Below are 21,423 nucleotides of genomic sequence, written 5' to 3'. Positions count from 1 at the left end.
GAAGAGAAAACTTCCAGCGGCCGACATGAGCTCGGGGAAGCCGCGATCGTCCCTCCCGCGCGCCGAGCGGAGAACGTGAGCCCGAGGCGCCGGGGCGCCGGGGCAGCCGGAGAGCGGGGCGGAGCCGGCGCGGGGGGCGCGCGGGGCGCGGAGGAGGCGCGGAGCCGCGCGGCACTTGTCCTGTAATCGATTGCCGAGCGCGCCGAGCGAGCGGGCGGGCAGGCGGCCGAGCGCGCAGACACGCGCCCCCGCCCCTCCGCCCGCCCGCGCGCGCTCGCCGGCTCGCGGGCTCGCCGGCTTGCACCGACCCGGGCGCTCGCACACGAACCCTCTCCCCCGCGCGCCCCCACCCCGCCACCCCAGCCCGCGCCCGCGCCCGCGCGCGTCCCCTGCTGCCGCCGCCGCCGCCGCCGCCGCTGCTGCCGCCGCCGCTGCCTGCCCTCCGCCCCGCGGGCGTCTGCGCGAGCCCGGGGCCGGCGGGGGAGATGTGCTCGGGCTCCGCCGGATCGGTTTCTCGGGGTTTGACCAGCTGTCCCGGGCTAACCCTGCTCCTCGCTGAAGATGGAGGAAGTAAAAACAGGATTACCCTTAGCTACAGATCCACTGCCTTAGTTTCTACCACCAACTGCAGTGCACAAACACACGCTAGGCACAAGGAAAGAAAGAAAGAGAGAGAGGGAGAGGACACACTAACAGTAAACACAAACAAAAGGGTGATGGGATTATTTTACTGCATGCACGGCTGAGGTAAATCTCCGCTTGGCTTTTTTTTTTATATATATATATATATATTATTTATTTATTTATTTATTTTTTTGCGTGGGGAAGAACAGCTCTTGTTTTATTTGTCTTCTGATTCATAGATTATCTATCCATTGGTGTATGGTTTGCAGAGGGGGGGAGTGTTTTCAAAGTTAAGTGTAATTACATGGAATCTTGTTTGGCAGCGTGGTGTGATCGAATGACTTGTTGCTGTTAACCAGGGGTAATAATAATATAGGCGCTTTTCTTTGGGGAGGGATGGGTCGTGACTCTGATTAGGGGTAACGATTTCTGTAAAGGGAATCTGGTTGAAGATGATGTCCTTAATGTATGGTCCCCTCCTTGTAATCTGCTTCTGCGATGTTAATGGATTAATCAGTTCTCATCTCTCTAGCTGTCATGAATTTGGACTTGTTTTTGCTTTGTTTTAACTTGAATTCCAAGAAGAAAGATTGGATAGCCTGGCGTAAATTGCAGCTGTCTAGATACAAGGTGTTATCCTGTTGAGATTGAAAACAAAACAAAACAAAAATAATAACAACAACAGCAAAAACCCTCTAGTGTGACACATGTTTTAAAACAGCAGTTAAATCGCTTTGACAGGTTCTGGTATGGGCGAGAGAGATGGAATGAAGATTTAATTTCTTTTTCTTTTTTTTTTCTCTTTTGCCAGAGGCCACAAAACAGTCCTGTGAAGTTGGCCTAGGTTCCTTGCTGGGTTCTGCCTGACTGTCCCTCCCTCGTAACCCCCCCTCCCCTTTTTTCTTTCAGTTTTCTCCTCTTAGCTTTTGGTCGATTCTTAAGGAACCGGTGGATCAAGTTTTTTCTCTTGTTGTTAATCGCATTGCTGTAGCACTGACTGACCTCTCTCTCTCTCCTCTCCCTCTCGCCCTCCCTCTCTCTCTCTCTTTTTTTTTCCTCTTTCCTGAAAGTACGTGGTGCCATTCCTGAGTGACTTTTCCTACTAGACCATCCCAAAGGGACGAGGGGGGGGGGGCGGGGGAGGAGGAGGACGAGGAGGAGGAGGAGAAGGAGGAGGAGGAGGTTGGGGGGGAGTGTTCCTTCTCTCTCATTTCTTGGTTTTGTTTATCAGCCGATCTGTTTGCTGGATTCGGGCTTGGAATGACCCACCTGTAAAGTGCTTCCCTCCTCCTCGCCTTGAACTCTGCAGGGGGCTTGGCCTGGAGGGGGCCAGGGAGGGGAAGAGGGGGGGGGGACACAAAAAACTTCTTTCTTTCTTTCTCCGTTTCTCTTCAGCCCGACATTGTCACCTCCTCTTGGAGGGGTTAGAAGAAGCTGGGATCTCCCGACAGAGCTGGAAATGGTGATGAATGTTTTTTAATCAAAGGACAATTTCTTTTGTATGTACATTTCGTTTCTCTTTCTCCTTTTTCTTTCTTTTCCTTTTCTGAGGGTTTAGTAACCAGTTCACTGATGGGGCAGACTTCTTTTGCTTCTAACTGACGCTTCTTTTCAGTATGTGTGTTAAATGTGTACATTTTTAAAGAGATAGACTCATCTGTAAGATCTCCGTAGAAACTGCTCCCCTTTTAAACTTTACGGATCCCTTTCTTTAAAGCCTTATGTAATCATAATTGAAAGAATTTGATAAGAGTAGAGCAGGTCGGGATTTAACTGCTATGTAGTTACTGAGGTGAGAATTTGATCTGATTATTCCAGAAAGAAAGAAAGAAAAGTTTTTTGGGGGGTGGGGGGTGAGGGAGGCTGGTGGTGAAGTGGGGGGGGGGGAGAAGGGAAGTGGTTTTGGAGACAAGAAGTGAAGCTGCCTGTTTTCCAGTAAGTAATGGAGAAATTCCAGGAGCCAGGGCTAAATATACTTGGCGATCAATACAGAAATGGCTCATTGTGAATAATTTAGCTGCTGCTGCTGTGAGAGTTTTGAAACTAAAGGCAAAAAAGGACCAGGGCCAAAGGAAAAAAAAATAAGTAAAAAAAATCTTTTCAGCTCTTGTCAATTCTTTAACTTTTCCCCTCCAAAGAATACAGTTAGATTATCGATCTTTTCATTATGGAATCAAAGCTAGGGGGTGTCGTCCGTCCCTTGCAGTTGACTTTTGTTTCTGGGGATTAAGTTCTGTTTTGTGTTATTGGGGCATGAAAACCATTCCCTCGTACTTGGGTGGAAAATGATCCCCTCGTGCCCAGGCAGAAAGTTTCTGAAATGTTGGAAATCCGAATGTCTTAAGTAGGCTTGGCATTTGTCTCCAGCCATAGTCTGGCAGGAAATTAAGGGTACGTTGAACAGGTGCTTACACAGAATTTGGGGTAGGCTAAAACGTCAATACAAGCCGCAGAGTTGGCCAGCTGCTGCAAAAGTCTTCAAGATGCAGTCTAGCACTTAGTAGTTTTGTTTTGTTTTGTTTTCTTATGTTTGTTTGCTCTCCCCCTCCCTATTAGAACATGATGAACCAACTGGCAACAATTGTGAATAGAGCTGTCTGTCTACTAGGGAAGTCCTCAAACGATAGTGTGATTGTGGGAATTCGCGAATGCTAAAATACTTAGAAGGCAGTTAAAGTTGGCAAATTCGAGATATACCCCCCTCTGCCTTTTTTTTTTTTTCTGATAAAACAGGTAACTTTTGAGTCAGAGAGTCCTTCTTTGCTTGCCACAGCCCATCCCAGAGCACACTTATCTTCCCTATCCTATCTCCAGCAGGGATCAGATCATTTGCAGAGAGTTCAGTGACTGGCAAATGAGCACACACAGTAACACTGTAGTATGTTTCTTGGGCACAGGTTGCAGGAGCAACATGGACTAGCTGCTTGGGGCTTCCAATAAGTTAAGCATTTCCTGGCAGATACCTGGAGGCATCCTTGGGTTAAGGTGGTAATCTTTTGTTTTACAGCACTGCACTTTGACTATGGAAACAGAGACTCTGGATGGCTACTTAACATGTGAGTACTCAGTCCCAGTCATTTGAGGGTGGGGGTGGGGTGGGGGAATAAAGTTAGCTTCGAGGGTACCTACCTGCATGTGAATTCTTGAGCCTTGAGTTTTTAGGACGAGTTCTCTGGTTTTATTTGCCCGTCACCCTTTTACCTTTTCATGAACATGAGGAAGGATGAACAGAGGCAAAATATAAGAAGGAGGACATAGAAACATACTCAGTTGATAAAGGGCATTATTTAGTAATTGTAGCTTACAGATCTTGAGTTTCCTAGCTGATTGTTTTCCCCATTTAGTTTGAATTTAGAATACATCCCGTCACAGATATATCTTCTAGTGTGGTGTGTACTAAAGATTTACTGCTAGGTGACCTAATTTTCCAGACTCATAGTATGAAAGAATTAGCTTCTTAAGTTCACTTTTTTTTTTTTTTTTTAAAAGCAAGCTCTGTTTGAGCCATCCAACTAACATTTTAGGAAATGTTCACTTTAAGTATTCTATATTGAAGAATTAAATTAGATTATTAACAAAAACTTACTGTTTTCACTAGAACTATTTTGGATCTCAAATGCTTTCTATTCCCATTGACCTGTAAGAGTGTTTTATGATAATAAAGTTTGTTCATTTTTTTTAAAATTATGGGCTAGTTTTTTTTGTTTCATTCATTTACTATGTGTTTTATTTCTTTATAGTTTCTCCTAAAAGAAAAGCATGTTTCTTAAGTATTCAGTTCTGCATGCCCTTTGAATGTGAGGCAGTCTGAGTACTTAGATGTTCTGTGACAAAGAACAGAAACCAAAAGATTTTATTTTTTAAAAGCAGGTGACAATGAGCTTTCACCCGAAGGGGAGCACGCCAATATGGCCATTGACCTCACCTCAAGCACACCCAATGGACAGCACGCCTCCCCAAGTCACATGACAAGCAGTAAGTCTTCATTTTATGTTTTTTTTTTTTTTTTTAATTCTCAAGTGAGAGGTTTGAACTTGTCAGGTCTGTGGGGTCTGCTCACTCTGTGGTGTAGCAACTGCCGTAGCTCTTGCTAAGGGAAGAGCAATCCAGATTTGTTTCCGTTCATACACCATGAGCCTACTTACGAGTCTGAACTATCCCAAGGTGGCGTTTGCGAGCTGGTGCTTACCTGTGCCAGGTAAGAAATGTTAGGATTTGCTGACTATTGTTTCGACTTGAAGGTTCACACCTAGATTTGTTGTTGCTTGATTTAAAAAAAAAAAATCGTGGAAATGTGTCATATCCAAAAGCTTCTTCATAGTTATTTAAAAAAACAAAGTAGAAGTAATTTTGTTGCCTTGGTATGAAGCTAAAACATCAGTGGTAGGATTGAAGACTGGCTTGCTCTTTCAAAACAGAGGAGGCAGTGTAAAAGGGTTAAAAGTGAGATGTCATTGACAATTTGCGGCACTCATTCACATCCATTTCTTTAACAAAGGCAAAAGCAGTTTGTTTTAGATTGTCCAGACAAGAAGTAAGACTATTTGGAAGCATGTTTTGGGCTGGCAGGCATGGCAGCTTTGGCTCTTTTGGTGTTTCTGATGTGGGATGTAATATACGTTGTTGAGTGTACCAAAAAGGCAGTTGGCTCGCTGTCAGTGTCTGATGCTTCTATTTGTTAAGGTTGTAGTTTGTCTCTTAATGAAAATGTTTTATCTGACGAGTTAATTACGTGCAAATGGTCTACCCCTCCTCCTCAGAACAACTTGAGATGTTTCCTTTGCACTTGGGGTATATGTTATGGTCTTAAGTAGAAAAGGCATGGCTTATATTATTAGTTTAGTTTAATTTACAACTTTTTCTACCTGGGTGATATGTGAAGGAGACCATCTTTTCCTCTTCGGAGATTTAATAACTGAATAACCTAGTTAATGGTAAGACTATTAAGTCAATTCTGGTTATCTGAATTCTCCTGTCGCGTTCGCTCCTCTATCCTGACTTAAGTGCCTTGAGAGCTACACACTTTATAATTAGGGGGACTTCTGGATTCTAAGCAAAAGTTTATCAATTACCCTTCAATACATCTTGCACTTCATCACCGTCAAATGATTTGGGCTATTGACTTGAAATTCTGATTGAACTCTTTGACTTTATTTCATTTAAAAGTTTTCTCTCTTTTTATGAATGAGGAAAACTTATTCAAAAAATGTTTTCATTCTTGAGGCAGGCTTTGAAATCCCTCTGTGATGCAGAAAGGAAAAGGTAATGGTGTTGTGGAGTGATTCATGCTGGATTATATTCTTACTCTCTCTTGATGGCTCTTGTAGCACTTTTTTATGCTTATTGATTTGAGAGAAGTTATATTACTGTAATAGTATATAGAGATCTTGCACTTTAATATTTAATGCTATTACTACTTTGGTAGAATATGTTTTTATTTGTTAGAAACAACTTTTTCATAAAAATCTCTAGTAGGTTAAATTAGATTTACAAGGAGTTTCTACTCTCCTACAAGGAGTTTGTGTTCTAGTTAATCTTTAGCTGTTGTTAAAAACATTGAGTATGTAAAACAGAGAGTAGCTGTTGATCAGACTAGCCTGTCATCCTAGTCACCACTAGAAAATTAGCAAGAGAGTGCTTGCTTACTTAGTTGACCCTTGGTGATCTGCTTTCCTGGCTGCTTAGTTCAAAAAGGCATTTCCTTTCTTTTTAAAAAATACACATGGCAAAGTAAGGAAATGATTAATTTGGACAAATAAGAATTGCATTTTCCCCCCACACTTTGTGCTTTTCTCACCCAGAAACAGTAAACGTCTGTTTGGTAATTTTGTGGGTTTTATTTATTTTTTTAAATATATTAGCCTGTGGCAATTCCATGTTAATACAGCTCTCCGTGTTTTTAGAGTTGCTGGTTAAATATTTTGGCTCTCACTTCAGAGTTGTCTGTTGCATCCTTTATGTAGCCTCTATTTACAGTATCTAGGTTACCCACTTAGGTGTTAGATGGAGAAGATACCCATTTTTCCTCTCTGTGAAATCTAGGAGAATATCAGTGTTGTAGACTGCCAACACAAACAGAGTTGGAGAAAGACTCTTGTCTGTTAATTAGAACAGACACCTAGAATCGGTCACTGGGATGTTTGCAACTTGGAAAAAATTTTGTATGGGGGGGCCCGAAAATTCACTCCTATGTGAGATCACTTGTTTCTTTCTCCGTTTACACATGCCACTGACTTTTGATAAATGAAAAAATAACATGTTCTCCACCTTAAAAGGCATCTTCAAATATATTTCGTGCAAGTCCGTTTCTTCCAAATGTGGAATTAAAGTCTGGACTGGAAGTATTAAAACTAGAAAAGTCAGTGTGCAAACTTTTCTGATAGGATAAAATAGCGTCTAGTAAGTGGGAAGGAGGGGTGTATGTGTAACTGGAGAAAAGGATTCTATTTAAGTAGCATAAAGAAGAAGAAAAAGGATTGGGGATTTAGCTCAGTGGTAGAGCGCTTGTCTAGCAAGCACAAGGCCCTGGGTTCAATCCTCAGCTCAAAAAAAAAGAAGGAAAAAAACCCAAACCAATCCATGATCTTTCACAAACTAGCATCCTGCCCATAGCACCAGTAAGGTATGACAGCCCATTTACTCTGCCTCTAGGAAAGGGGTTATAAGTAAGATACCGATCGTCAGTTTAGTGGTCTCAGTGACTATTCTAAGATGAAGGGCACCTGTGCACCGGGTGTCAGCTATGGCATAAAAACAATGACAGCAACCATCGTTATTTGACAGTACAAGAATAGAGCAGGGATGACTTGGGAGAGAAGGAAAATGTTATAATACCTGACAGTTTGGGTTTTAAAATCACGAATAAGATAACCTTCAAGGAAGTAACAGATATTAGTGATCCAAACGTCTTATAATGATCCCTTCCTGTGTTTTAGAGTGATTTTTCACCGAACACGTTAGACTTTTTCTTCTAGAATAAAGATCTCTTTGATAGGAGTATGGACATTGTTGCTTGAGATCATTAGTGCCCATGTTGAGTTTGCTGACAATCTTCGGTGTCAAGGATGACAGTATGTGCCTTGATGGCTACTGGAAATATACAGTGTTAAGTGACTTTAGAAAGAGAATCTGGAAGTTAAGAATCTGAAATAGACAACTCAGACAGAATGATATAAATATAATCTGTATTGTGTTTTGGCCCGTGAGATGAAACTTACCTTGTGATTCAGTCTGTTTCTGGGTTAGCTTGCTCCTAATTCTTGTATCCTTGCCAGAGTATCAGTTTCAAACTATTCTATACTTATGGCTGTCTGTTTTTAACATTTAATAAATAATATATTTACTAATTAATTAATATGTTTGTATTTGCACATGACATGATGTGCATCGCAAGGCCATAGACGAGGGAGTTGGAGTCAGTTCTTCCCTTTCATTATATGGATCATGGCTATTGATCTCAGGCCACCAGCCTTGGCAGCAAGCTTTTTGCCCCCCTGAACCATCTCCTTAGTCTTTGAACAATTTTTGAGGTTCAAAATTCATATTTTTCTTACATCTGCTTTTATGCCAATAAATGCATTTTTGTAGCAGGTTGTACCTTAAATAATGTGGAAATATAGTGTGGCTTAAACTTTGTTTCTATTACTTTAAAACTCAGCCATGCAGTCGTGACTGTTGATCAGCTTAATGACCAGGTGGTATGTATGGAATCAAAAGAAGTAGTGATTCTAGTTTTACAGGGCTCTCACCAATAATCAGGTCAGGGAATCTAGTTTATTCTTTTCTTAGCGCTTTACATTCCTTCTTTTCATAGCTAGTTTCCGCTTTTAGAACACAGTGAGGCAGACGTGTATTCCGAGTTCTATTTCTCACATGTGAAAATTGAGTCTGGAAGAAACCAGTTGACCTCTCGAGCCACTGGAGGAAGACAAAATTCTCAGAGTGGGGGTCGTACCTTGAGGGTTGGTTGGCTAACTCTTGTCTCTGCCGTGTCAGCCTGTGATGGGGTCTGCTGTGTCCAAGGTTGACCCATGTTTTAGTGACCAAAAAAACCAACCCCTCCCAGCATTTCAGAAGTAGAGGAATATTGGTATGAAGATGGAAAGATGTCAATATTCTTGTCAAGCTGCCCTCCAATGCGATTTGTATAATATAGCTTATGATGAGATTCCCTGGCTCTCCGAGTTGTCTTCTATAGCTTAGCTTGGCAGTCATCCTTGGGTGCATTTCCATAGGTCACACCCTAATGTAACACCAGCTGAGCTGGATGTCAAGCCTAGCTGTTTGGACTCACAGCAGTGAAGGGGTGTGTGTGTGTGTGTGTGTGTGTGTGTGTGTGTGTGTGTGCAGGTGTCTATATTGACATTTAGTTCTCATTTGCTAGAAAATTTAAAACAACAACAAAGAGCTCCGACATAATGTCTTGACAGCTATCGGATATAAGTGTCAAGACTCTATGAAAAGGAGAAAGAAAGGAATAAAGTTAAAAAAGAAACAAGTGTTAGCATATGTTTGCAGGTAATTCACAGCAAAACCATGCGTGCCTTCCTCTGCACCGCATTCCAGCCTGGCTACTCCATTTCTTTTCTTTTTTTTTAAGGCTGCTTAGAGATGAGAATTAAAGTCTTTCTTGGGAAAACAAGGCAGTAGAAAGGTTATGTATCTGTTGAACTCTGTCTCTCCTCCTTGAAGGACTTTCTTTTCTCTTTTTAAAGGTAACATGATTGATAAGTTCACTGGGAATCTTCCTATAAGCCACCATGCAGGAGGACACCAGGAGCCAATGCTTCTCTTCCCTTTTGATACACTGATATATTTTGAATATTGATGTATTTTAATCATATGATATTATGGAAAATAAATATCCCCATCAAAAAATGAAGCAAAATACATTGCTTTTTAAAAAATTTTTTCATATTTCATATATGTATATGAACATTGGTCTGATAGATAGTATTTCCCCTTTGTGACTAGAGACTCAGAATCTATCTCTACTTTGAAACTGATGAAGAATATTTAGGAGTATTTATGAAATCCTTTTTCCTTACAATCCTTATCACTGCTGGATTGGGTGGAGGTAGACTCGTATATGTTATTGTGGGTATATAAGGTACTCTTACGATGTGATAAATGCTTTCCATATTATTTTCTTAGTCTTCACTCTAACTCTCTGAAGAGGGGAAAGGATTTCTGTACTTGATAACATAAAGCTGAACATCAAAAGGTGTGTGAGCATTCACTGACTTACTCTAGAATGCTTGCTTTCTTAATAACCTACTAACTTCCCCTAACTTGAATGCGAAGTACGGCATTTCACATCACCTCTCTGAGCTCCAGTTTCTCACCTGTAATTTGGGGGTAACTAAAACCTACCCTACTTTGCTGTTGAGATATTTAAATGAGGTAATATATGAAAACTACTCAGCACAACTCCCAACACATGATTGGATCTGATGAATAGTCATTGAGATTGTTGCTCAGGATAGTCAAACTCTTTCTTTCTTTCTTTTTTTTTTTTATGTACAAATGACTCACAAGGAAAATTGATTGTCTTCAGATCCAGATCTGTTTGAAATCTGGGCCTTTTGCTCTGGCTGCTTATTGCATGGGGCCACGGAACAGAGGCAGCATTCCTGATAATTTAGTATAAAAATGGAAGAAAACTATCCATTACTTGGTGCACCTGTGAAGTGTTTGGCTAGAAAGTGGTAGAGTTGGCCTATGTATTGGATTTTTCTTTTAGTGGTTTCAGTGTTCATAAGTAAGGGTTTTTCATTTGGTATATGTCGAGGTCTTTGTTTATCATTGTGCTCCAGAGAAACCAGTCATTAAGACAGCACACAGAAAGTCCTAATGGAGGTTTCTGTCCATGTTAACCATCTGTGCTTTCCTGGAGTCTCCATCCAAACCTTAGTCTCATCGAATGCTTCTGAATTCAGTATGATAAATTCTTCTATTAAAAACTTATTTTATTTTCAATTATATTTATGAGTATTTCTGTATGGGGATAATTGTGCCCACATTCAGGTGCCTACAGAGTACAGAAGGGACAGTCAGGTTCCCAGGAGTGGAAATTATAGGTGGTAATGGGTTCTAGGAACCAAATTCAGATCCTCTGCTAGAGCAGTATGTGGTCTTAACCACTGGGCCATCTCTCTATCCCAGAGTGCCATAAATTTTTATCTCATAATCACTTTGTTTTTCCACATTGTACATTTTTGGTTTAATTGTTTGAAGTCAACTAAAGGTATGATTATTAGTCTTAGATGGTTGACATTTTTGCTTTATTATTATAGTAGACTAAATTAACACATGTTTGCCTACTGTTCTCTATAAGGTGAGGTGAATAGACAAGTCTACCATTTTCCTTCTGCAGGAGATAGACAACAACTTATGTTCAGCATCATGTTGTAGGAAGACGCGTCTTGATTATAGGTGAGAAGTCATACGTTTTAAGAGGGAATTTTCTAGAGAGCAGCTGTTTTAGCTGACATGTAAGTATAAAGGACTTGAGGAAGAAGTGAAAGACTTTCATTAAATGATTACTCCCAGAGAGGGGTGAGAAATAACATATAGCATTCTGGGAACGAGAAATGAGCAGGTTGGTACTTTTGGAGTGTAAAGTTGGCCTGTAGGAATTTGAAGCCAGAGATGGCTCTGGAGAGGTAATCAAGGTAGGACACTGGGATATCGTGTATGGCAGGAAACCCGGCTTTAACTTTTAGTGGAGTCCAGGGTGCTAACAAAGCAGGTGACTTCAGTGTTTTTGATTGACGTGAGTTTTAGTGGCTGTAACGGGGGGGGGGGGGGCCGAGGGCATGGGCTGTGGATAGCCAGTTGGGGCATCTCTAACAGGCTGCATGTAATGATTAAGTGACAAGCTAGTGGTCATGAGACGAAGAGGCAGAGAAGAAAGAAGGATGGAGGTCGCATTTTAAAGTGGGCAAGACTTTGACAGTAGTGTTTAGGAGATGGGAAGTTGAGCATGATCCTTCAGTTCCTGGTTAGATTGGGGTGCGTCCTGTCTGTCAGCAAAGACAGGGTGTATGAGTTTGAATTTGTGAGGTGACAGCAGTTAGGAGGGGGACAGGCTAGACTGAAGTGTGCAGTCTTCGTCAGCGGCAACGATGCCTCCGCGTTTCACTGGTTTAACACTAGTGTAGTGTTTCTTAAAAATTCATTTGCCAGTAATTGTTAAAATTTTGATCAGTGGCCTGACTCCCTCAATTATCCCATTGAGTAAAAAATTCTCCGTTAAAATGGACAAGCACGTGATTTTGTAAACTCTTTGCTTAACAGAATCTTTTTTATTCTATTTTCAGAAATTAACTTATGGGATTGACTCACTGTTTTTTGTTTTTGTTTTGTTTTGGAGCTAAGGATCGGACCCCCCCCCCCCCCCAGCCTTGCGCTTGCTAGGCAAGCGCTCTACCGTTGAGCTAAATCCCCAACCCCGACTCACTGGTTTATATATAAAATATCTGAGCCCTTTTCTTTAAAATTTTTGTGGTGTATTTGGTATTATAAATTATATATATTTTAAAGCTCTAAGCCAAATATATGTCATAAGTCCAAATGTTTATATTCTAATGAATTACCTTTATTCAGTAACCTGTATCTTTCTTAATAAATAGGTAACGTATAATATATGACTAATTATTAGCTGAGTGCCAGTCATTTCTTCTGCATAGTCAAGGAATTTTAGCATTCTAATCCAGATTATTTTTCACAACTTTGAGATAAATATGTAGATACTATATGTATTGTTTTTTAAAAAATGTATAATATTACCTAGGGAATAATGTGCTGCTGCTAATACCTTAATTAACATACTTGTTTAAAAACATGTATTAGAGAATTTGATTTTAAAATTGTAATTTCCTAAGATGCCATGTTCTATATGAATGTTAATAACTGGAACACCTGATACTTCCTTTATGTAAGGAATTTAGAAATCTATAAAATGAGTATTTAATTGGTCTAACAAACATTTATTGAACACTTACTTTATGTGATACATAGCTGATAGATATTAAGGAATGGAAAATGATGAGGGGTTTTGAAGATGGCGTCTCTTAACCACTAAGCCGTCTCTCCAGCCCTTGAAGAGGGCATCTCTAAGGGTTCCGATGAATTGCTATTTCATTCCATAACATAGGGACTACACTCCCCTTGGCTTGTTCAGATAATTTCTCTCTCTCTCTCTCTCTCTCTCTCTCTCTCTCTCTCTCTCTCTCTCTCTCTCTGAATTTTCAAGACAGGGTTTCTCTGTGTAGTTTTGTGCCTTTCCTTGGGATTAAAGGTGTGCGCCACCACCGCCTGGCAATTTCTCTCTTGTGAACTGACCTGCATGGGTGAGGGGTGAAGGTCATTTGGTGAAAGTTACAGATTCAAGTATTTAACGGCACAGTGTATTCAGCGCCACTATAGAGAGAGCGCTGCCCCTGTGAGTTGACACTCTTCGATATAACTTCTGCTCTTTTAAATGTTAGTGGATTTAGGCTCCCCAGCTCTGGTTTCAGTGAAAAGCTCCAAAATAACAACTTCTTCTTCCTCCTCCTCCTCCTCCTCCTTCTCTTCTTCTTCTTCTTCTTCTTCTTCTTCTTCTTCTTCTTCTTCTTCTTCTCCTACCTTCCTCAGCTAACAGCCAAATTCTGTCTATTACCTACATTAATACATGTAATCAAGTTATAAGCAATACTTGCTGGCCTGGGATCTATTCATTTTCTTTAATGTGATTGATATCTGTCTTAAATCTGTTAAGTGTTGATTTTTTAAAACTTAACCCCATAAAGGCAATCTTACCTTGCCTTGTAAAGGCTTCCTCGACTCCTGTTGTCGTAAATTTCAACTTGTATTCACAGAAGCATTGACAGGTGAATGTGGTCAGCAGTTTATGAGGCTCTACTGCTGCTTTAGGTGAAGATGAGAGAGAGCGCCTTGACACTTGAAAAAGTCAGTGAACTCAAGATTGAAAGAATAAAACCAAAAGTATTAATTCCCTGGAACCAGTGACATAGTCTGACTATTGCACATAAGATTCTCTTTTATAGTTATAATACTTCATGTTAGCCATTATAAAAGATATTGTAAGTATTGAGTATAAATGACTGAATATTTTTAAAGCATATATTTGTATCATGGGATCACGTGGTGATTACAAAGAAACAAGTCTGATATTTCTCCTGCTATCATTGAAGACCATGGTCACATTTTACCTGTCTCCCTAGTCCCCATATATGATATGCCCTGTAGATGGCCAGAAAACATTTATTGAATGAAATAATTATTAAGTATACCATATTGCATACCTATTTAATATATGTGCTTTTGACCAAGTTGAAGTAATTCGGAATTCTGCTTTCTTAGATGTTAAATAAGAAGGCTGTCCCCAAAAGATGATCTGGTAGAGTCTACAGCTCTCTTGAAAGTTTTCTTGTACAATCATTTTCAGGGGGACCTAAGATAACGATGCTCTAAGTGCCTCCGTGAGGTATCATCATCTTCAGTGCCACTGTACAGTCTTTCCACAGAACATTTAGAGTTTACAGATTGAATTCCATATGTAATTTTAAAGGCAGCTCTCTGTCACTTATTTAAAGCTGTTTTTAGTAGCATGCACGAGATGAAATGCTTCAATTAACTTTTCTTGTGCACTGCAGATATTTTGAAGAGCATGTAATTAATCAGTGAGAAGTCACGTTCTAATAAATTAACATTCATGGTGTCGACACCCTTGACATTTTTGTCATTACTCTCTTATTATCATTGAAGTTGTAGATCTCCTTACACCTGACTGTATCAGCGCTGCCTACTTCTTACTAAATGTAAGGCTTGGTAGTGTTTTGAAGTGCTGGGGGTACTACATTATTCTCTTTCAGTTGAAGTAACGCAGAGAATTTTCAGTTGAGTTCTGCAAAGGCACCATTTTTTTTAAAAAACTATACCGTATAGACATTTTCCACTATGGCCATTCTCATAAGGTTTCATGTTTTACGTTTGTTATTTAAAATGTACACATTTTAATGCATTGTGTTTTATGCACAAATGAGTTTCTCCTATAAAATGTCTTATGTATGATCTTTATTTAGTCTGGGACAAATCTTCATCTTTTAGGTGGTCTGATATCACTTAAGTTTCAATGCATTGATTACTGTTAATTTGAAAAGTGGCATTTATGTAACATATAAGGCTGAGAATTTGTTCAATTTCTGATTACAAAGTAGCCATCCAAAATACTTTATAAAGCTTTGCTGAGATCACTTATTTGTCATCTGAAAATTGGGAAAGTGGGTCTTTTAATAGAATTTGTAGCCTATTAAACAAGAGACAGGCAGTACCTAATCATTTGGGGTATTGCTTCAGAATGACACAGAGTGAAAATACTGATGAATATATCATTTTGATATAAATGTAAATATAAAGTGAAGTCTATTATGATGTTAAACTTTTGTAAAGTATTTGAAAACAGCAGTTGATTTTGCTTATACAGACTGGGAGCTGGGAAAGAATATGGGTGTTTGCTGTGTATCTAAATTCTCAAAGTGTGAACTATACGCTAGTCACCTGTCTCAAGTTTATGACCCAATGACTATTTAGGTTCAGGATCTGGAGAACAGAACAAACTGAAAAAATAGACCCTCCGTGTCTCAGCAACACGAAGTCAAAAGGTTGTTTTTACGCAGGTTACTGTAGTGAAGCTAATTCTGTATATATTTGAATGAATTTGAGCATCTTCTGTTGGAGTACAAATAAAGAAATCAGAGAGCCCATTAATGAATTAGATAATAGAGCTCATTCCATTTTGTACAAGATAATGCTAGTTATGATTTAAGGCACATAGCTGAACATGTGTATGAAACCATAACCAAGGGAAAACCTTGTGCCTTTATGCCTTTCATGCATTTTTATGACTTGTGAGTGTGTATGTAGACTGGCCTTTTTTTTTTTTTTTTTAATTGTAAAGCGTTTTACATTCTTTGGAACTCTTATAAAGAACAAATGCATTTGCTACTTGTGCAATTAAAATAAAAATAAATTAATTCAGTTAGCCATCTTTCAAAGAAATAAAACGTGGAGCTGCTCTATGAGAGGGCCGATTGCAGCTGTGACTCCAGGAGCTCAGCCTCAGATGGCAGTGTTCTGACGCCCTCTGGAAATGGTCCAGTGCCACTGAGGGTAAACACTGAAACCTGAGGGCACTTCTGTATGCAGATATCAGCCTCATATTTATCAAATCCTATTTTAGTTGTCTGTCCATTCTTAATGGCTATACTGCGGTTAAAATTCCAGATAATGTGCTGTAGTCCTAAACGTCGGTGATAGTCATTCATAGATTAAGATGTTATACACTTAATAATGCACATCAAGATGCTAAAATGATTTCTGGCAAAAAGAAGGGAGAAATTGTGGCAGATAACAGGGAAAGAAATATGAGTAGAAGGAGTTAAAAGTTGCACATAGATTTTTCTGTTCTGTCTCATATTGAACAAACAGGTTTTCCTTTCTTTCTTTCGTTCTTTCTTTCTTTCGTTCTTTCTTTCTTTCTTTTTTCTTGCTTTCTTGCTTTCTTGCTTTCTGTCTCTCTCTTTCTTCCTTCCTTCTTCTTTCTCTCCCTCCCTCCCTCCCTCCCTTCTCTCTCTCTCTCTCTCTCTCTCTCTCTCTCTCTCTCTCTCTCTCTCTCCTTTTGGTTTTTTAGGATTTCTCTGTGTAACAGCTCTGGCTGTGTAGGAACTTACTTTGTAGATAAGCTGGCCTCAAACTCACAGAGATCAACTTGCCTCTGCTTCCTGAGTTCTGGGATTACAGGTGTGCCCCACCACTGCCTGGCTACAAGTTTACTTTCTTATAATAGCCTTATTATTCTATTTGCATGCCCATCAGTTCATGACTCCATTGAGTGTTGCTTCATGGTGTTAAATTTCATTTTCTCTTTTCATTTTGTGTGTCCAGTGTGTAGGGGCACATGTGAAGCCTGAGGTCAACATTGTTGTCTTCCCTTCTTGCCCTCTAACTATCTGGTTTTGAGAGTAGCTCTCTCACTGAACCCAGAGCTCACCCATTTGGCTAGACTGGGAAGTCTCGGGATCTGCCCATGTCTGTTTGCCCCTCCAGAGCTAGGGTTACAGGTGCATGCTACCACAACTGACTTTTTTTTTTTAAAGTGGGTTCTGTGGATCTGAACTCAGGTCCTCATGTCTTCACAGCAAGCAATTTACCCTGTGAGCCATGTCCCCAGACCAAGTATTGCTAATATTTGATGTGAACATGTTTAGACAGAAATTGTTCTCAGTTAAGATGACTCTGGTATACTATTAATGAGGTAGGGCCAGTGAAATAAGTTGAGGCATTTGAAAAGGAAAAGGGAAAAAAAGAACAGAGGTGTGAAATGATAGAAAAATCCAAGAAGGATCAGAATGGTGAATTCCTAAGTGAGGGAAAAACTCACTCCACTGGAGTTGTAAAATAAGAGCTACTAGACAGTCATGTGGCAAACGAAATAAAATCCATTCCTCCTGCTCATTTTTTCCTCAGAAAATATAAACAAAAGAAAACCCGAATTTATCAGTCACTTAAGGTACATTCTTGCCTGAGTGAGGAATATGGCCGTAAGAGGGGTTCTGTGGAAGGCAAATGGAGAGGCATTGGATTCAATAGGAAGAAACAGGCTTCTTCAGACATCTGGAAGTGGGAAGTGGGAGGGTGGATGGTTGGGAAAGCTAGCATCTTAAATGTTTGGCCTAGAAACACTGACTAGTACAAGCAACATTGAAGTTGAGAATGCAGGGGTTGCAGGTGGAGCTGTTGGTAGAGTGCATGTCTAGTTTGCACCAGGCCCTGGTTCTGTGTCCAGTAGCACCTAAATCAGGCATGCAGCATATGTCTGTCTGTAATCTTAGCACTCAGGAAGAGGAATCAAGATCAAGAGTGCCGGGTGGTGGTGGTGGTGGTGGTGGTGGTGCTCGCCTTTAATCCCAGCACCCAAGAGGTAGAGGCAGGTGGATCTCTGAGTTTGAGGCCAGCCTGGTCTACAGAGCTAATTCCAGAATAGCCAGGGAGGGCTACACAAGAAACCCTGTCTCAAACACAAAAAACAAAAACAACAATAAAGATCAGGAGTACAAAGTCGTTCTTTGCTACACAACTAGCTGGAAACCAGCCCAAGCTGTGTGTGTGGTGTGTGTGTGTGTGTGTGTGTGTGTGTGTGTGTGTGTGTGTGTGTGAGAGAGAGAGAGAGAGAGAGAGAGAGAGAGAGAGAGAGAGAGAGAGAGTGAGTATACATATATAGCCACCAGTTTCTACAGCAGATTATCTAACGAACTGGTACTTTGACCAGAGGCCACCTTGGTCACATTGATTGGCTTTATTTTTTTTTATAATGCTTTAATACTAATACTTTGCATATGAAATATCCTAACTAGTGTATTCTCAAATGATCAAGGATGCCTTAGACATTGGTTCTGTCCCTTAGCTTCCATTTCCCTTCACTGCAGTGTGACACGACTTTCTGTCGCTCATGCTCCACCAAGGGTTCATGTTGGCTTTTACTCATCGAAACATTTTTCTGGAATTAGCCCTGTGCTAATTCTTCAATAAAACTTTATGAGACACTAGGCGAAATTTATGTGCATTATACTGTGTAAATTACTGTGAAAAAAAGGTTCATGAAACCCATAAATATTAAGGCCAATCTGGGTGTGGTGGTTCAGGGCTTCAATGCCAACACTTGGGAGGCAGAGATATGTGGGTCTCTGTGAGTTTGAAGCCAGCTTGGTCTACAAGGTGAGTTCTAGGCTAGCCAGAGCTACATAGTATAAACAAACAAACAAACAAACAAACAAAAGGTCAAACATGTGCTGAACATGCTTAAGAAAACAATTTTTAAAGACTATTAGAAGTAACTTTTATTTTAAAGCACAATTTGCAAAATGATTTCACAGCCTAAATATAATGTCCAGACTAAAAATGTCCAGACTAAAATTAAGCCCAATACTTAATTCATCTCAGAAGAGTCTACAATTTTTGGGTGGTACTTAAGTACTTTGTTATTCGTTACTGAAGAATAATTAATTATATTTTTAAAAATTATAGAATTGAATGTGCTTTCCTCTTTCTCCTCTCTTGGATACCTGGTCAAATCGCGTGGGATCTCAGCTTAATTTGGGAAATGTGGGCATTACCTGGTGAAAGTAGTGTGTGTGTGTAGATTTTCTGGAGTGGTGGCTGGCTTCTGGCGAGTTAACCGGGATGATAGTTATTAATTAGTGGCTTTTAAGATTTGTAAGTTGGGAAAAGCTGAATCAAGTCATAGCTAAAAAGGACTTCACACTTCGGTTAAATTTGTATTATTGTATTATTTAATGGCCTCCTATGAAAGAAAAGACTTTTAGTCTCTGCTTTTCACTAGCATCATGTTTTTGAAGTAGTCTAAATCATTATCTGAGAACTTAACAAGATGCCTGCATGTCTCAATAGGTATTTCTGCTTTCCATCTATGTGGGTGTTTCCAGGTAAACAGACTCACAAATATTGTTTGAAACTAAATGTGTATCCAGCTATAGAGCAGTTATTAATGCTGTTGTATTCAAATCAATTACTGAAGCAATGAAAACAAAATTACCTAATTAAAGCAGATCACAAGCAAACCTGCGATGTTTGTGTGGGGAATAATTGAAGTAGTAATTATGCATAGCAATACATTTCTTTTAAGGATGGCAACTCAGAAGCTGTGTTTGGGGACAGGGTGGTACTGCCAGACTTACGGACCTTCCTAATCTTGTCCAGAGTGTCTTACTTTTCTTTGCCTTTTATTTTCTTCTGCAGTGTGAACTTGTGTGCTGACATACTAAGATGTGGCAGTGACGTTTCGAGGCTTTCCGTACTAACCCTCCTCTCTTCTCCTTGTCATCTTGCTGTTGCTTATCTCAGAGCTTTGTACCAGACGTCTGTCCAGTCTGGTTTTCTTCTTGTCTTCTGAAGACTCAGATGGGATATCTTTCCAAAGATTTCACAGCAGAATATATGTAAAGAGAGGCTTTTCTTCTTCTTCTTCTTGTTATTGGTGTTTTTGCTGTTGTCTTTTGTTTTGTTTTTTCATGTGTAGACATTAACTAGCCTTTGTGTCTTGCTCACAGTTACCTGGGCATACACTTGATGGGGACATATTGCCAACACTTTTGTTTTAGCTGTGACTTCTCTAAAAGCTGGGAAGAGTTTCATTTATCTCCTGTCCTGTTTCTCTCTACTTGGAGACGGTGGCACAGTGTATCTCGCCTGTAGGACTGGGAACAGCTTGAGGGCAGGGAAAGAGACCTTCTAATTTGTGCAACTGGAGGGCAGCAGACAGGGTAGCGCTTTGGAGTTGGGGGTCTGTGTCTGGTCTGTGCAGTGTTCAGTCTTCATTTACTAGTTTATAAATGAGGACACACGGATGCTTATCTCTTCTGCTTGTAGGGATCCATAAAGGGAAGGTAGAAAGCTTTTCTTACAATGTCTAGTGCATTTCAAGAAACCTTTGAAAAAAATACACAAAAGCTAGCTCACATGGTGCCCAATGGGTAGTAGTTTCTCAGTTAAGACAGCTGTTGACAGACTTTGGAATACATTGCAAATTAATCCGCGTGGATTGGCTGAATCTATCCTAGTCAGTCTACATGCCACCTGATCAGTTACTTACTTTGGTCATTTCAATTATGTTATCTGTTGAGGACACCAGAGATCACATCATCCAGTTTTAAAATGAATGCACTGAGCTCCATCCTGGCCTCTCTTCTCCATACTCATTCAAGCAGAATACTCAGTTGGGGTAGAAACTCAGGGTGTCTGAAAGCTTTATGTGGCTTCCCGACAGCATCACTAGTGTTTAGAGATGACTCCATGAGAGTTTGGTAGAGAATAGATAGCCAGATATTCACACCCTAACTAGAAGAGCTAAAAATTTGCCCCCAGACAGTTTTCTTACTTATGGGGAAGAATCTTGAGTTTAAAGGTAGAAATGCTTGGAGTTCTAAAGTCGTTGTTAGTGATCTTCTTTCCAGTGGTATTTCTAGGTCTCTGATCCAAGTTCTTAACAACATAAATTGGCCCTTCAGTAGATACATGAAAAAGGCATGTAACACTGTTGTTTTGAGTTCATTTTTTATCCAGAATGTAGAAATGAAAGATCACAGAAACTATCGGACAGTTTTGTTCATGCTGGATTGGGAGGCCAGACCTCAATTTTCCTCTGGCAATTGTGGTAATTATCACAACTGTCCATGATGTCATTATTATAATAGTACCTCAAGTGAGAGACACACAAGCTTTACTGAATGTTTCCCCCTCAGTTTAATCTTTTCATGTGTCTAAACAATATCCAAGCGGTTTGTTGGATGAACAACCATTATCTAGTCTGTCAGGATTCCCTAGAGCTGAAAAATGTAAGGCAGTGTGCTCATTAGTGCAGAGACTATCAAATGGTGTCATTGTATTTTAACAGGGCATCTTTTCATTACATATATGTATTTATGAGTGTGTGTGTGTGTGTGTGTGTGTGTGTGTGTGTGTGTGTGTGTGTGTGTGTGTATGTACACCAACGTGCAAGCACACATGAGGCAGTCACTGGACAACTTTCAGGAATGGGTTTTACTTCTTTCTCCATCATGTGGGTCTCAGAAATAGCTCAGGTCTTCAGGCTGGGTGGTAAGCATTCATATCTCCCAGCAATCTCCCTGCCCCAGGCCATCTTAACACTGAATCTTTTCTACCCAGAGCTCTTTTTTTTTTTTTTTTTTCTTAAATGTTACAACAAAATTGTATGCT

General features: G+C 40.1%; 1 protein-coding gene across 2 annotated transcripts in view; it reads left to right on the top strand.

Annotated features, from left to right (window-relative positions):
- Positions 1-556: 556 nt before the first annotated feature.
- Positions 557-21,423, top strand: part of Ikzf2 (IKAROS family zinc finger 2) — a 154,774-nt gene continuing 133,907 nt past the window's right edge. Inside the window, exons 1-4 of one of the 2 annotated variants that reach the window (XM_036172733.1) lie at positions 557-747; positions 2,020-2,123; positions 3,632-3,680; positions 4,495-4,599. In XM_036172733.1, coding sequence (XP_036028626.1) covers positions 2,094-2,123; positions 3,632-3,680; positions 4,495-4,599 — 184 coding nt within the window. In that variant the 5' untranslated portion in view covers positions 557-747; positions 2,020-2,093. Of the gene's footprint in view, positions 748-2,019; positions 2,124-3,631; positions 3,681-4,491; positions 4,600-21,423 lie in introns of both variants that reach the window. The other variant, XM_036172734.1, reaches the window with a different exon arrangement.

This window comes from Onychomys torridus, chromosome 23 (assembly GCF_903995425.1).
Source record: "Onychomys torridus chromosome 23, mOncTor1.1, whole genome shotgun sequence".
NCBI lineage: Eukaryota > Metazoa > Chordata > Mammalia > Rodentia > Cricetidae > Onychomys > Onychomys torridus.
The sequence above is the reverse complement of the archived record's forward strand: the minus strand, read 5'-3'. Positions and strand labels throughout refer to the sequence as shown.